This window comes from Xiphophorus maculatus, chromosome 1 (assembly GCF_002775205.1).
Source record: "Xiphophorus maculatus strain JP 163 A chromosome 1, X_maculatus-5.0-male, whole genome shotgun sequence".
Taxonomy (NCBI): Eukaryota; Metazoa; Chordata; class Actinopteri; order Cyprinodontiformes; family Poeciliidae; genus Xiphophorus; species Xiphophorus maculatus.
In genome coordinates, this window is record NC_036443.1 from 17,226,958 (window position 1) to 17,242,654 (window position 15,697).

At 36.6% G+C, this 15,697-nt stretch overlaps 2 protein-coding genes across 3 annotated transcripts in view; one reads left to right on the top strand and one right to left on the bottom strand.

The window, feature by feature from the left end:
- The window catches only part of LOC102233586 (voltage-dependent calcium channel subunit alpha-2/delta-3), a 113,355-nt gene that overhangs the window by 75,941 nt on the left and 21,717 nt on the right, over positions 1-15,697 (top strand). For both annotated transcript variants that reach the window (XM_023334655.1, XM_023334661.1), the window contains 8 exons: positions 483-544; positions 635-702; positions 2,476-2,521; positions 2,975-3,072; positions 3,203-3,296; positions 3,435-3,530; positions 4,282-4,403; positions 5,060-5,137. In XM_023334655.1, coding sequence (XP_023190423.1) covers positions 483-544; positions 635-702; positions 2,476-2,521; positions 2,975-3,072; positions 3,203-3,296; positions 3,435-3,530; positions 4,282-4,403; positions 5,060-5,137 — 664 coding nt within the window. The remainder of the gene's footprint in view (positions 1-482; positions 545-634; positions 703-2,475; positions 2,522-2,974; positions 3,073-3,202; positions 3,297-3,434; positions 3,531-4,281; positions 4,404-5,059; positions 5,138-15,697) is intronic.
- On the bottom strand, positions 8,130-15,353 carry lrtm1 (leucine rich repeats and transmembrane domains 1). The gene is made up of 4 exons (XM_005801156.2): positions 14,843-15,353; positions 12,193-12,577; positions 11,177-11,382; positions 8,130-9,952 (listed from the first exon to the last, which is right to left on the bottom strand). The coding sequence occupies exons 1-4, from the start codon at positions 14,847-14,849 to the stop codon at positions 9,423-9,425; spliced, it is 1,128 nt and encodes a 375-aa protein (XP_005801213.1). The 5' UTR covers positions 14,850-15,353; the 3' UTR covers positions 8,130-9,422.

The following is a 15,697-nucleotide window of genomic DNA, read 5'->3' on the forward strand; positions in this document are numbered from 1 at the left end:
GCCAAAACATGGCACAGTGATGCACTGCCATGACTTAGGGATTTTGTTTCCGATTTGATTTGCTCTGCATATGCCCGTGTGTGTCTGTGTGTGAGCCTCTTATCTCCACCAAGCACATGTTGCTGAATGCAGGGGTCTGCAGTCTCCTGATGATTCAGTTTCACTACTCTCCTGTCTCTGATGTAGAGTTTTATTCAGGTGTATGTGTGTTGGTGTCAAAGTGTGTAGGTATTTAGCATTTTTAAAGCTTAGACTGCTTTATACATTAGTCCAATCATCAAGAATTCACACATCCAAATTCACAATTGTCAAAGTACACAGTTAAAACACACATCGGCAATAGCTTAGCAGGTCATCAGTCCCAACCACAACCATGGAATCGATTTTACCACTAGATGGAGCTAGACTGTAACAAATCTCATTAGATAACAGATATTGGTCAACTAAATATTTGCTAAATCATTTTTAATCTTTGATTTCAGAAACGTGTACTGGTTTTACACAATGATTACTACTACACAGATATTAAAGGCACTCCTTTCAGGTAAGAAGGATTTATATTTTTATCTGCATTTTTATTTGAATAAAGATGCTTTTTGGCATTGTTTTTGAAATGTTTCTATTTCCATCTTAGTCTAGGAGTTGCTCTTTCTAGAGGGCATGGGAAATATTTCTTCAGAGGCAATGTCACCGTGGAAGAAGGTAGAAAATCTTGTCTTATTTTTCTCCTTTAGCTTTTCACCCTAGGTTTCACCTTAGTTTATTATCATAGTTCTTTCTGCAGTTTTTATTGATTCCTCAACATGTCTTCCTCCTTTTTTGCGTCAGTGTCTGCTCCAGTGTTGATAGCTTTCAAAGTTTGGAATAATACTTTTGCCCCATCAGTTATTTAAACAGCAAGAAAAATAAGTGTTAAACACTCCATGAACTATTTCTAATTGGCCAATTTGTCATAAAATACACATCTAATATCTGTGACAAGCCACTTTTTCCACACACTTGGAGATGTCAACAAAAATTGATCCATAAATTAGGTTATGAACATATGCTTTGATGCATAAATAGGGATTAATTTAGATTTCTGTCAAGGAATCTTAACTAGACAGATGGCAATTATTTTAAATTCAAGGCTTGTTATAATTAAATACTGTCAAAGCAAGTTTGGAAATATTATAGTTTGTTGATATAAATTTGATTAAGTTGGAAAAAAATTGGTATAACACATTTTTGGTTATACTATCATATTATTGTACATAAAATCAATTATTGAATTTATTTTAGGTATAAACAGCTGTAATACTGTAAACAGTATTATGGCTGTTATGAATTTTCTATTTAGTATGAGCTAGCCAGATGAAATTATTCTATAATGATTAATATTCTGCTGGCAAATTGAACCACTAGCTCTGTGTAGCATTATTCTTCCAAAGCTGAGAATATTAGGTGTGTAAAATATGCAATGTATTCCACTACTTTGTTGTTGTGCTTCAAAGTTAAGAAATGTTTATTCTTAAAGTAGCCAAAGATATTGACATCACAACATTAGCCTGGAGAAATCAGCCACTTGTCCTACACTTTGCTTCGTACAGAGCCATCACTCTCAGCTATTGAGAAACAATTACTTCCCAGAGGTGTGGACTGTTTTGAGGTTTTAAATTTTACCCAATCACTAACATTTGCCTGTGACGTATATAATCCGCCAGTTCGACGCTAAGAAGTTTACCAGAAATTGTCTGCGCTTCAAATAATCATCCTCCACTGCAAAGAGAGAAATGCCGATCTGAACGAGGCCTCTGCTAATGCTAATTCAATATTTGGAAGTGTGGTCAACATTTCCTCCACTGCCATTGTTAAAACTACAGGCAGATTGCAATTCTAAAACATCACAGAAAATTGACGTCATCATTCACAACTTCTACTTCTGTTCGCTGATTGACCTGGTAGAAAATCTACCAGAGACAATCTGAGTCAAGGAGAGAAAGCCAAGACTATCCTGGAAGCAAGATGTTTTTTGAGCGAGATTGCTCAGGAAGGCAATCCTGCTCAAAAATACAATATAGAAATACAAATTTACTCAATACCTTTACCCTTTACCTTTTCAATGTTCCAGTTTCTGCCTGTATAATTAAGTGGTTTTGCTGTTCATATCCTTGTCTGGCTTGATGATGTGTGTCTGCACTTGTCAGTGTTTTCTGTATATGTTTCTTGTCCAGCTTCATGGACTTTAATATTCATGGGGCAGTGCCTATGTCTGTAGGTTTCTGTCTCCAAGTGTTTCTCTAAACATGTCTGTCACGCAGGGCTCTCTGAGCATGACTTGGCTCTTCCTGGTCTAATCAAAACTGTCATGTTTGTTCAAAAAGGACATTTTTCAAAAACTCTCTGTGTTTAAGTTCAGCTGCATTTTAAATATAGATGCCTGTCACTTTTATTAAGACAGTCACTTTGAGACATAATATTATCATTCTTTTTTAGGACTTCATGACTTGGAGCATCCTGATGTTGCACTGGCTGACGAATGGTGAGAAAATAACAAAAATAAAATGTCATTCTCCATCCTTATTCTGTTTAAATTGTATATATACGTCTAAATTATGAATTGAAACATATTTAAGAATATAAAATGCCTCAGTTGCTTTTACATTTCTAGGACTTTGGCAGATTCTTGGGTTATTTTGTGATTTGTGGTCATCGTAAGGGATTACAGTTAATGCTTTTCAAACTAATCCTTGTTGATCGAAAGCAAAGCAAAAATTTTTTTCTTTAATATATGGTTTTAGATTATTTGTAATCCAAACTACCTAAGAGCAGAAGGGATATCTCACCTCTATTGAAAAACAATTTCAAGTAGATAGTCAACCAACAGATCATTAAATCAGTCATTTTAAAATGAAGCTGATCTTGAGTCAGTTACAACTATAAAACTTATGTTTGCTGTTTTGTCTTTTCGTTTTCCGCTCTTGTTATGCGATAGGACATACTGCAACACAGACGAGCACCCCAAGCATCGCTACTTGTCTCAAATAGATGCAATAAAAATGTATCTCAGTGGGCAGGAACCTCGCTTGCATTGTAAGTTACATTATTTTTTTAGTATAGTGCTTTTTCTTTAACTGGGTTAGCTTATGTTATTTGTATTTACTTGTAATAAATAACCCCAATTTTTTGTAAAACTGTGCTCTATTTGCCTTTGTTCTGTTAGGTGACAAGGAACTTATCCAGGAAGTTCTCTTTGATGCGGTTGTGACCGCTCCACTTGAAGCCTACTGGACCAGTCTTGTGCTCAATAAGTCAGAGTGAGTCACCCATTCCACTGATTTCACTGTTATTAGGGAATATGTGTGCCATTTGAACAGCCTGTCTTATTTTTCTGATGCCAATAACACAGCTGCCCACAAAGGCAGTTCAGTTTATAAACTTGTCTCAATATACAGAAACTCAGACAAAGGTGTGGAGATTGCCTATCTTGGCACAAGGACAGGGCTGTCCAGAATTAATCTATTTGTGGTGCCTGACGAACTCACAAACCTGTAAGTGATCTGTATATGAGTACTTTAAATGTGTTATGGTCAGATTTTTGCAGACACTCCGCAAGAGTGTAGATGTGGGATTAATTTTGGACTTATAATGTTGCGTTTGAACCATTCCTTTTTGGAGTTGAAACAGATGTGACACACGCATTAAATGATTTTTATCAATAAGAATAGTCATTCCAAGACCTTATCCATTTCTAAGCTGGCTTTAGTGTGTATTCAAGATTGTTGTTTGGTTGGAAAACCTAAATACTTCTTAAGTTCAACTATATTGCAGCAAATTTGAGATGGAGTTACACAAGTAAATATTTTTTCTCCATTTTCCATAATCTTCCAGTTAGTGATAGACATTGTCCTTAGTGTTACATGGGCTGTCCAAGGACATTGTAACCAATTTGATTTTATTTTAGAGGCCCCATTTTGATCATATGGTTGAAACTAGACATAATTCTAGTGTTCTAATTGTACAGTGAATTATACTTCAAAACAACTTTGGAGAGGAATGAGGTATGTAAAAAAGAAAAAAAAACATTAAAGCATTAAAACCATTAAAAGTAATTGAAGTTGGTTATTCCAGCTGAAAAATAATGCAACTAAGATACATCATTAAAAGCCCAAAATTAACATTTTATATAAAGTTCGGATCAAGACATTATATTGATTGCTTTTATTTATGATTTCAAATCTAATTAGACTTACTAGCTTGTTTATTCATTATTGATATCATATGTTTCTTGTCTGCATCAAGAGACTTCCTGACAGCTGAAGACAAAGAGGGAGTGTTTAATGCTGATCACTTTCCTCTATGGTACAAGAGAGCAGCAGAACAAGTTCCTGGCACCTTTATTTATTCTCTGCCTTTCAACTCAGGTTAGCTGTGCATCTGTTTCTTGTTTGATCTATTTTTTTTTTAATTAAACTATTAAAGGGGATATTGGCCTAGCCAGATTTAAATTAGTTTTGGTCACATTATGTGTTAGACAACTCATCACACAACACTAATTTTGGCATTTCTCTGTGATTTTTTTATTTTTTTACGTTTATCCTGATATTATTTTCTCTGGCTTTTATCTGTTTGCCTTTCCTCTTTTATTAATTATGCTCTGTTTGCATTTGGACCAGGCTGATTGCTGATGGCTGAAATAAGATATGCTGGGGAGAGGCTCACTTCTTTCCATAGAGAATAGCCCAGAATCCACAGCTTTATAAATGGATGCACTAATACGCAAACAACTCACGCATATTCAGTTTAACAGTTTTGCTAAAAAAAATGTTATGTCTGCCAAAGGAAGAACATGTTCTCAGCCTCAGGCTTTCCATTAGTGCCAGCTATTACAAGTGATCTGAAAACCTCTTATTTACTTGCCTGACTTGCCTTAGATGCATCCTTCCTCCAAGTAATGTGGTAGCTGTAGCAACGACAGTCTGATATATACATGTTAAATTTATGTCTCTCCAATCACTGTCTGGTCAATCAGTTTTCTTTTTTTCTGTTCTGATATCTGTTCCTCTTGTGTGTGGTTTAGGTTCAGAAAACAGGAGTGTTGTATTGGCCAGTACTGCCATTCAGCTTCTGGATGAGAGGAAATCCCCCATAGCTGCTGGTAAGTGGAAATTCAAGTGCTTCTTTCTCTCCGTCTCTTTTACACAAACACTCTTCAACACTGACAGAGACTGCGGTATTCTCTTCCTCACACTGCTGTGCTTTATATTCCTGCGCTACAGTTGTCCTCCCCCCTGCTTATTTTCCTCTGAAACACTTGCAGCCCACATGTTCTGGCTTTCTATGTGTTTTCATGTGTTCAATTGCATCCGTTGTAGTGCACTGCACAGTAGCGCACAAAATATGTACCAACATTCATAAAATATCTAAATATTTTGTATGTAAAATATGTTTATCTTGTGTTTGTGTCAATCTTGTATGGCAGCCACAATAAAAGTTGGCTCAGAATGTCAACTCAGTAACTATGATTAGAGTTAGAGGTTCATCTAAGTTTACATTGATTCATCTCTGGTCTGAGTATCATATCATTTTTGGGCCTTTAATGATTTATTTTAATTTTCTGTAGTCTACAAAAGGTTGAGATATGTCTCAAATGCCATGCATACACCCAAAATTATATTTAAATGAATGTCCATTCGTCAGGGTTGTGCATTCTTTGTCCCATTTTACATTTATTTCATGTAAGACAAAGCAAATAAATTGTAGTATTCAGCTGAATCTACCTAAATAATTACCTTAATTAAAAAAAAACAGCCTCTCTGAAATACGTTTTGTGCACCAGTTGTAGTTCACATTTATAAAATCTAATTTATAAGTAATAAATACTGAGGCTTAGAGCAAAAAAATCAGACTGGAGTCACTTAGTAACTCGCAAGACAACAAAAGGAATTTCTAAAGATACGCTATCTATATCAATAACAAAATAGCATAACGTTGTTTTTTTTAAAGACTTATAGCTTTATTACTCGTTAATATTCCTAAGCTCTTCTAAGACACAGAGATTGCCATAAAAAACATTCCAAGAGGTATTGTAAACCCTGTTGTCATTGTACTATAGGCCGAGTGTTTAGGCCGAGTATTTTCAGAGAAGGTGATGAGATCTGTAAATATCTTGAAAGTAGCAAAGTAGTTATAAAGAGAGGAAAAAAAATGCCGCTCGCCACATCTGAAATTCTGTATCCAAGAGAAATCTAAACGTGAGGCAGGTAAATCTGGATTGCAGGTGAGCCTCCACATTCACAGCATGTAGCTGTCTCAAGTCTTTAATTAGGTAAATTGTAATTACAAATAATAAGGTATGTGCAATTTTAATAAGTAATAAGGTGTTTGCATTTCATTGCCTCCACCATCTTTAGTTTGTTGTTTATTAATTAGTCTAAATTATTTTGTGATCAGGAACACAAAATAATTTTGATTATTTCAAAAAAATTTAGATGACATCTAAATTATTTTCTTTCACAATTGCATGTGGAGGTTAAAATCCTTTAAAAAAATTCAAGTTGGAAAATCTGAAGCTTACAATTGCTTACAAATTTTAATTTGTTATACTTTCTATTGCTCGAGCCATAGGGAAGGTATCAGAATACAGGATTAATTTTGGCTTATATTCATAATGCATCTTCAAATGATATCTGTTTGTATACTGTTAACATCTGAGGTCAAGTAGAACTGCAGAAATGTATCCTAAGTGGAAAGACATGAAGATGGAACAAAAGAGGAGGATGATCTTTATGAAATTCAAAGATAAAGTAAGAGAAGAAGTAAAAGGGCAGAGAAAGAGAAAATTATTTCTCGGTGCCTGGATACGTTGACTTGAAAGCAGTGCATTGTGGGTAGTCTTTGCCTGGGGGAAACCACTGGAGCAGAAGGACAACGATGGGAGAGTCTGTGTAGTGCCACTACATACACACCCAGTATGTGTTTGTGCATGACTATGCATTAGAGTTTGAGCAGAGTGATGCACAAGCAGCCCACGGTTTGCACCAGCCCACTGAATAATTTGACCCTGCTCATTTCATCGCTGTTCATTCAGCATAATAGCATTTACTCAAATCCTTCTGAGCAACAAAACAAATGACTAATCAGTCAGAAGAATTTAGGAGAAACCTATTGTTGCAGTGGGTGCTGATGTGCAGTAATGATGATCACGCTTGTCCTATCTGTGTATGTCTATAAGGATGATTTATATAAGAGTATCAGATAGGGGGCGAGATGTAGGCTAGAATGCAAATTTAGCATAAGCCGGTTAGGGCCAGTTTTCACTGCCCTGCGCTCCACTGAGCTGCAGACTTGTGAATACGCCAACACGCTAACTTAACAGGACAGGCCAGTGACGTCACATGCCACTGGCCCTGCAGACATCACTAGAGTAACAATGTTGCCGTGCGTGTACGTACATACTCGTTTACGCCAGCATGTCAGTTTGTGTGTGTGTCAGTGTTTGTGGTCACATCCCAGGCCACGTGCAGCGAAGCTGCTATCGTGAAATACACAGAACCGTACGACTCAGGTCAGGCATGAACACCGATTGCATCTGTGTACCTCAATGTGCTGTTCTATTACACCGAGTAAACACGCAGCGAATTAAAATGCTGTTAATTACATGAATTTTCTCTCTGAACAAGTTAGTATGTACAAAACATACTAAATACATTGAAAGTAAAGAAAATCTAAGTTATATTATTTTCTAACATGTTTCTTTTGTTCGATTAATGACCTATGATAATGTCCTAATTTAATAAATATGAACGTATGCTATAGATTTGTCTGTTACAGCTAAACTGAAAAGGATGTTGTGTTATATTTGGGAAAATTAAAAAAATAATTTAGAATATTTTTACAACACACAAAGCAGGCATTTCAACAAAAGTAGCATGGGCCTACCTGTGTCAAGACACACCAATGTTGTAAGCAATTATATTTTAAAAACTTAAAGAAATTATACTATGCCATTCTTATAGTTTGAAATTCCTTATATGCGCAGTGTACATAATTAAAAGATTTTCTGGCTGTGAAGAACATGGGAACTAATGGGATGTTTTCTTTTTTAACAAGCAAAATGCCTGAGTGAATAGCCAGACTAATCAACCAGCTAATATCAGGTAGTTTTATTTCCAAGTGCAAAATAATGAAACTTTATCATGTTTTATACAATAAACATACCTACTTTAAAATGACTTGGTGTTTATTCTTAATTTTACTTGTGTATTTATCAACATGAAAATGTCAATAAATCAAAGTTGTAAATAATGTTAATACAACCATAATAATAGCCAATTACAAATTGCAACAGATCATATAAAAAACTTTCAATATAAATTTTCATTTACATACTGTGAACTCAAGGTTACCATGACAACATCATACCAGATTATAATGAATACTAGCTGGAAGTTTCTTGGATTTCTTTGCACAAAATCTTGGTCTATTATAGTTCCTTTTCACTCTTACGGACACAGACCTTTTGAAATTGATAGCCAGTGTTTATAAAGTAATCAGGTACGATGTTTTCCTTTATTATATATAGTACATACTGAAGGAAATGTTTAACATTGTGTAACTAGTAATATGTTACAAACAAGACTGATTGGAAGGGCTGTAGTTGCATGTATAAACATCATTTGTGCAGCAGTCTTTTTTTTTTATTTTTATCTATGAACCCATAAAATACATACAAAAAGGCTGAGTTCAAGTTCTTTTCATTTTAGTTTGTTTCATTATTGCTTCAATGAATTCCCCAATTTGACAGGAAAAAATCCTTTCAAAAATATATTTTCTTCACACAACCTTTGTAGCACTGCTAGGCACAGACACTTAAAATGTTCCGTAATCTGATACATCTTTCTGTAAACACATGTACTAAGACACACACACTCTCTCAAGCACAAGTTAAGTCACAGGCTCATTTTTTTAAAATGCACATCACTGATACAAATAGATGAGGACATGACTGACAACAGCTGCCTATTATGGTCACTATGAGTCATAAACAAACTCAAAATAATGAGCAATAACAAAAAACAGATAAAATCTATAATTCATTCTATAAGTACTAAAGTGTTACAATACAAATACCTACAAGTACACACTTATAAATATATATTTGATTTCTTCTGTCATTGATATGCTTATATTTTTTTTAGATAAAACAAAATTTATATTGAATTCAGTTTCTGAAATCTGCTTAAAGTGGAAGATACTCTTCTTATCAGTGCATAGTCAAATACCTGTGAAATGTAGCTACCCAAGTCTCAAATATTAGGTACATTTATGCAAAAATAAAAAATTCTCACTCTTTACACACATGTACAAACCCAAACATGGCATCCAGAGATAATTAGGTTAAAGGGAAGAGGCTTAGAGTCCCGGGAAAACTTTACCACCTCTTAGGCAATAGCATTTTCCAGTGGTTCCTTTTCATCTGCAGTAGCATGATCAGCCCCCTGTGCTGCAGCCAGCTCCTCATTCTTCTTTAACTCACGCTGATATTTGGCCATGATTGCCGCATAGGCACATCCATACACTGCTGCAGCCAGCATCATCAGACACACAATCCCACACACTACACCTGTGATGATCACTGTGGCAATGGCATGGCGCAGGTTGACAGGGCGATGCTTCTGCTTAGTTTCACACTCTGCCATGCCTCCTGCCCCTCCTCCTCCCGCTCCACCTCCAACACCAAAACCCTCACCTATTGCCATGGGGACATGGAGAGAGTGGCTGGAGGGATGGGCATGGTTGCCATGGACATGGCCTCTCAGTAGCTTCTCAGACTCTAGATGGTGTATGTTGGCAAACAGGTAATGGTAGCTTGTGGTCATACAGGCATGAAACATCTGATAAGGAATTTTTTGCAAGTCTTTGTCCTTCATTTCTTCTGGTTGAGTGCAGAGAACTTCATCTACAACTCCACCTTGAGAGTAAGGAGAAATCGGTGAAGAAAATCAAGATAAAAGTGTGAAAGAATATGCTAAGTTTTCATTTCTACTCAGGAAATATCACACAGTTTCCCTATAATGATGACTGTAGAATTTATGTTAAAGACCAGCTTCTTCTGTGTTAAGAAGCATCTTTAAGAAGCATGTTAAATATGTGAAATCTAAAGAGTTCTCTCTTCTGGATCACAAGATCCACAGAAATTGGTTCTTCCACGAAAGGAATCAAATCAAGAGTTCATCAGTTAGCCTCTAGTTTCTTCTTTCAAATCCAGTATCCTTTGGCACACACTTCCAATTCTATCAACTTAATTATCCACTAGCTTTGTGTCTGCATGCTTACTTAAATCTGGGTCCATTGTGTTGTTTTGCACTAATTAGAATTTTCATCTGGCAAGAAAACATTTATGTCAGAGTATCATGGGCATGTAGGCGGACTATCTAACTCCATGAATGCCTTGGCTTCACTGCAGAGTGGTAATTTTGTTATCCAATGCCTGCTGCTTTTGATCTAGCATGGGAAATTATATATGGGTTGCTGATATGCACTTTATCTGACTTAACAAACCAGAGAATTTACTGGAGATTCTCTTTCATGCATGAAAGACCTAAACAAGGAACATTCAGCTGTAAATATTATATTTTCTTAAAGTATCATTACATAATATTTGCTAGTAAATGTATTATTAGCATGCTATACATAACAAAAAAGAATAAAGGGTAAAAAACAAATCTCTAGTTTGTGCTTTTCATTGCACCCCACTGATAAAAGTAAGATTCAAAGCAGAAGAGAATTATCTACAATAAAAGGACATAACTTGTTATAAATAATCATAAATATTTTGTATATTTTCAGGTAAGTGAACTTGTATTTCTCCATGTTTGCGCATTGTTTCTACCCAACCGTTGCTGGAATATCTTTGTGTAAAAAGATGGACCAGAATAAAACATACTCCTGAGTGTGTAGAGTTCAAACCACCTGGGGAAATGCCCTCAGTCACTAAAGTCATTATTTGTGGATTTTTGCTATAGCCATTCAATATGAAGATTAGTAACAAAATGAGGTGGCAGGGAGGATTAAAGTGTCATATTAAAAATTTGACTTGATTTCACAGCAATTCCATTATGAGAAACTTATGATATAAGAACATTGAACCTGTGGCAGATATCTCCCAGAAGAATAAAGTTCCTAATGGTCTAACCTTTAAAGAGGTAGGTCTCCAGCCAGAGTTTGAGGCCAATAAGCTGGCAGTCACACCTCCAGGGGTTGTTTCGTAGTGTTATGCTGTCCAGGTGGGTCATAGTGTCCAACAACGAACGGTCCAATCTTGTTAGTCTGTTGTTTGCTAAGCCCAGGTAGCTGAGGTTTTTCAGGCTGTCCCCCATCACTCCCGGCAAACCCCACAGACTAATAAAAGAGACAGAGTAAGAGAATCAGATTAAAGGAAGCTTCTGTGGTAATCTCTGATGAACTGAAATTCATGTTGAACTCAAAAGTTGACTCTTGTTCTCATCTTTCACTGTTACCTCAAATTGTGTAAGTGTTAAAAAAATCCCTTAATATAAATGTTTCTACTATAGCTAATTAAACAACAGCTTAGATCTATACTGAGCTTTTTATTTCCTCAATGCTCTTATCACAATGGTGATATTGTTTATTTTTATACTTTTTCCTCTATTGAAAAGACTGTAATGCACATCTCTTGCCACATTTAGCTTTGCAAGCTCTCTGGCTGACTGTTGTGTATCTAGAGTCAAATGTGAATGATCCTTCTTATTGCAAAGGCTTGTATTTCAAATCATTTCATGTTCAAAAATATTTCCAGAGTTTGAAAGACCTTTGTTCCTTTTGACTTACATGTTTGAAAAAAGGCTTTACAAGATTGATTTCCAGACACTGGAGTCTCTTATTATTCTCAATGATCTTGAAATTCCTCTTGAAGAAATGTGTAATTATTTCATGTAGTCCTTTGGTATGAATTGTGTAGGTTTTTAGTCATTGTGTTTTTTTTTTTATTTGTTTGGTTTTTTTTACTAAAAAAAAATTGCACACACATTTTATTGTGTGTGTGTTTTCTTTTTTTTTACTAACACCACACAATAAAATGTAACCTAAATAAAATGTAGGTTAAATTATTGCAATTGTTTTTCCTTTTTATTCTTTAGTTTTCCAATGATGCTCATGATGGTGTGACAGTTTCAAGCATTTATACTTAACCTGTTGTGTGAGAGGTCAAGATGGGAAAGTGAGCGAATAGGTCCAAGCAGCCGTTTGTCAAGTTCTCTGATGCTGTTGTATGCCAGACTGAGGCGCTGCAGAGTCCTCAGACCAAGTAGAGCAGTTGGTGAAATAGATGTTATAGAGTTATTAGACAGATCAAGAATGCGGACAAGAGGTATTTCCCTGAAAGCCATCGATCCTAGTCCCCTGATACGATTATCTTGAAGATACAGTTCCTGTGTGTCTGGATGTAGTCTCCGAGGGATGTCATAGAGGCCTCGACCCCGACAGTCCACCACTTTAGTGTTGCTGTTGCAGCTGCACTCCTTTGGACAGGCATGTGACAAAGGCAGGGAGGAGAGGAGTGCACACACGAAAATCACTGTGGAGATACAGGAACAAGACATTGCAACACCACATGAGTGCGTACTACATTTATTTAATTTGAATTTAATTTATAGTTTCAATTTAATTGCTCCAATAATGGCATGAGTAATTAACTCCATAGTTTCCAAGTTTCCTATGACCATGGTCACTCTTACATTTATTTTATTCCTATTTTACTTTGCTTTTATCCAGATGATTTTGTTTTTAAATTAAACTTATAACTAATGCGCACCACCAGTTCTTAGCAATAACACTTCCCCTTCCGCCCCCTTATACAGTGACCCCTGGAAACTTCATCAAAGCTTCGTAACCCCTCACCCACACACAAATCTATACGCAGCACATACTGGGTGTCTGATTCCCTTTGAGATAACTTCACATGTCCATTCCTTCTGGAACATAACAGCATTATTTATAGCATTGGCTTGACTAGCTGGAGGCTCAATGAAATGAAGTTCCAACCCAAATCTATGAGTGTAGCTTGCTCATAAGTTGAATCATAGATGTTGCATAGGTAGAAAAACTGCGCCATGTTTATTAAATCATTAAATCACTAAATCATTTTTGATAAATGTTACGTCCTCCTAATTCTAATAAAAGTTTTATAAGTGGGAATTCATGGTGTTTTTCTCAAATATGTCTTTTTCTGTATAGGCCGGCAGAATTGCCGTTGACTCGTCCCTTCTTATGAAACCACTCTAAAGCTATTCAGAAGTCAATACTTTTTCTACTCACACATTATGAAACAAGTTCTCTTTCTCACACCCATTTCATTTGTAATAAAGCGGCCGTGTTTCTGTTTGTGACCCTTTACTGACCCCTCAAAACTGGTGTACTCAGTTGAAATAATCCATGGTCAGGTCTTCTGATTGGTGGCAATGTTTGCTTTGTTTGTGTTTCTTTTTTTCATTTGCTGCATGAGTGGAGTGTGTGGGTTATCAGCAAACATGCTTTTAAATTCGCATATAAATTCACTTGCACAAGTAATGTGCATAACATAAACCCCTCCTCAGTGTCAAAAAAAGTGATTTCATTCTGGCATGAATTTTTATTCATCTCTACAACAATTTAGCTGCCTCCAGAAATGATCTACATATCCTCTTGAGGTCGTGACCCCCAGCTTGGGAATGAATGGATTAAATGACACCTATTTACTACACAGTCTGCTCTTGGGACCATAGTAACCACAACTCTTCTTTGAACTTGAAGAAATATGTTACAAAACAACTACCAGTACTTTTTTTGACAGATTTCCTGTCAACACAAGAAATCAACTTCTTGTGTTGACTGGGAATCCTTTAGGTTTTTTGGATCATTTGGCCCTCATAGCATGTACATAAAAAATTTAATTACATGAGCTTTTTATTTGTACATTGGTTGAAAAACAAACTCTCATGGCACGAGCCAAAATGGGCATTATAACAGGAGTTATTAAAATTCGAGACCAAACTTCAGCTTTAGGAGAGAACAAACACAGCTTTAATTAACATTTGCAAATGGAGAAAACATATAAAGCTCACATCTCAGTGAGAATTGGATGAGTTCTGACTTGGGGCTGAACGTCCCCTCATCTACATAGGATACATCACACATTACTTAGTCACACCCCCTGGCTCAAGTGTCAGGCAAAAATCTATACGTTACTTATCTGTAAGTTTCAGTTGAGCAGGGTTGCATACACATTCACAGCTCAATTTTAAGCGTTTCTCCAAAAAGGCCTCTCTGCTGATGGCTAAACAGATACTAGTAACTGAACTTCTACAAACTAGGCTTATCACCTTAGCCATGTCTCACATTTCTAACCACTGAACACCCTGTTCTTCACTTATCTGAGGGTCAGAAGAGCATATGTCCTGTTGAGCTGCAACTGAGTGCAAACCTTTAATAAAAACATCATAAAGTGTACATTCAAATTTATTTAAACATTGTTACTAAATTTTTCCTTCACATTATGAAATGAGATCAATACAAAGGACTGGCTTTTTGCTGCTGTGTCCCTTCATGATAAAGCCTATAACAAGAAATTCATAATGACATGCCTACATTACCCATAACAGTTGCAACTATGAATAACCTCAACTGTCAATATCACACTAATTGCAACTTGTCAAAAGAATCAACGCTGAGGTGATATCCAGCAATTAATGTAGAAATGTGATTATAATTTTTAATTTAAGTTCCAAATCCTGATTAATGCCTGCTAACCCTTGCATACCCACGCAGAAATTACACTCCCAAACACCAGCAATGGAAATCCTACCTCTCATTTCTGCCAGTTTTTGGGCCGTGTTGTGTTCAGGGTTCTTTTAGCTCCCTTTTGGTATTGCAGTGAGCCTCACTGGTGTAGGATCCATTTGTCGTCATTGAGGTTGAGATCGTCTGGTCCCGGCTCTCATTCGGTTGGTCTGGTCAATGGGTAGGAATTGGAGAGCAAAAAGAAAAGCGGCAGAAACCAGCTTTGCCCTCAGGTTTCCCAGCAGTGCCTGCGAGGGCATGAAACCCCATCAGAGCAGGCAGATCAGAGCGCTAGCTCACTCCCAGCCAGTCTGGAAATCACTCGAGTTTGGAGCTCTTGCTCTCTCTCTCTCTCCCTCTCTCTCTTCTTGTCTGTCTCTCTTGCTCTCTCTCTCCTTTTGTTGCTCTCTTACTATCTCCCAAATCCTCATATGGCTTCCTGAATATTTTTGTTCATAGTGTTTGCTGTTCTTAGTACATTGCCACTTCTCATGACTGAATTTGTTGTTCTATTGACACCAAATCAACACTTGGCCTTGTCTGTCTTTCTCTCTGTTTTGCTCACTCTTCACCCCTCACCCCTCCTCCTCTATCCCCAGTTGGATTGGTGTATATGATGGTGTGTCATCTCCCTCTGGACAGCTGTGCCTCCTAAATCACAGCACAAACACATTCACCAACATCCATGTTGCACCTCCTGTTACTCTGGCAATAACTGAACAAGACAAAATTAGATCGAGAATGCAGCGAGGCAATAAAAATACTCATGCACTTAAATACACAATGCCTATTGCTATGGCACGCTTTGATAATATTATGCATAAGCCGTGGGCAGAGGGGCTGGCAGAACACGCCCTCAGCACAGCAACGCAGCTTGCAC

Bases quoted from the DNA above. Each gene is read 5' to 3' on its own strand.
- lrtm1 (XM_005801156.2), bottom strand. The intron at 11,383-12,192 runs GTTAAGTATAAA...CTCTTTTATTAG, and splicing joins CTTGACCTCTCACACAACAG to TCTGTGGGGTTTGCCGGGAG. The intron at 9,953-11,176 runs GTTAGACCATTA...CTTACTCTCAAG, and splicing joins GGAGACCTACCTCTTTAAAG to GTGGAGTTGTAGATGAAGTT.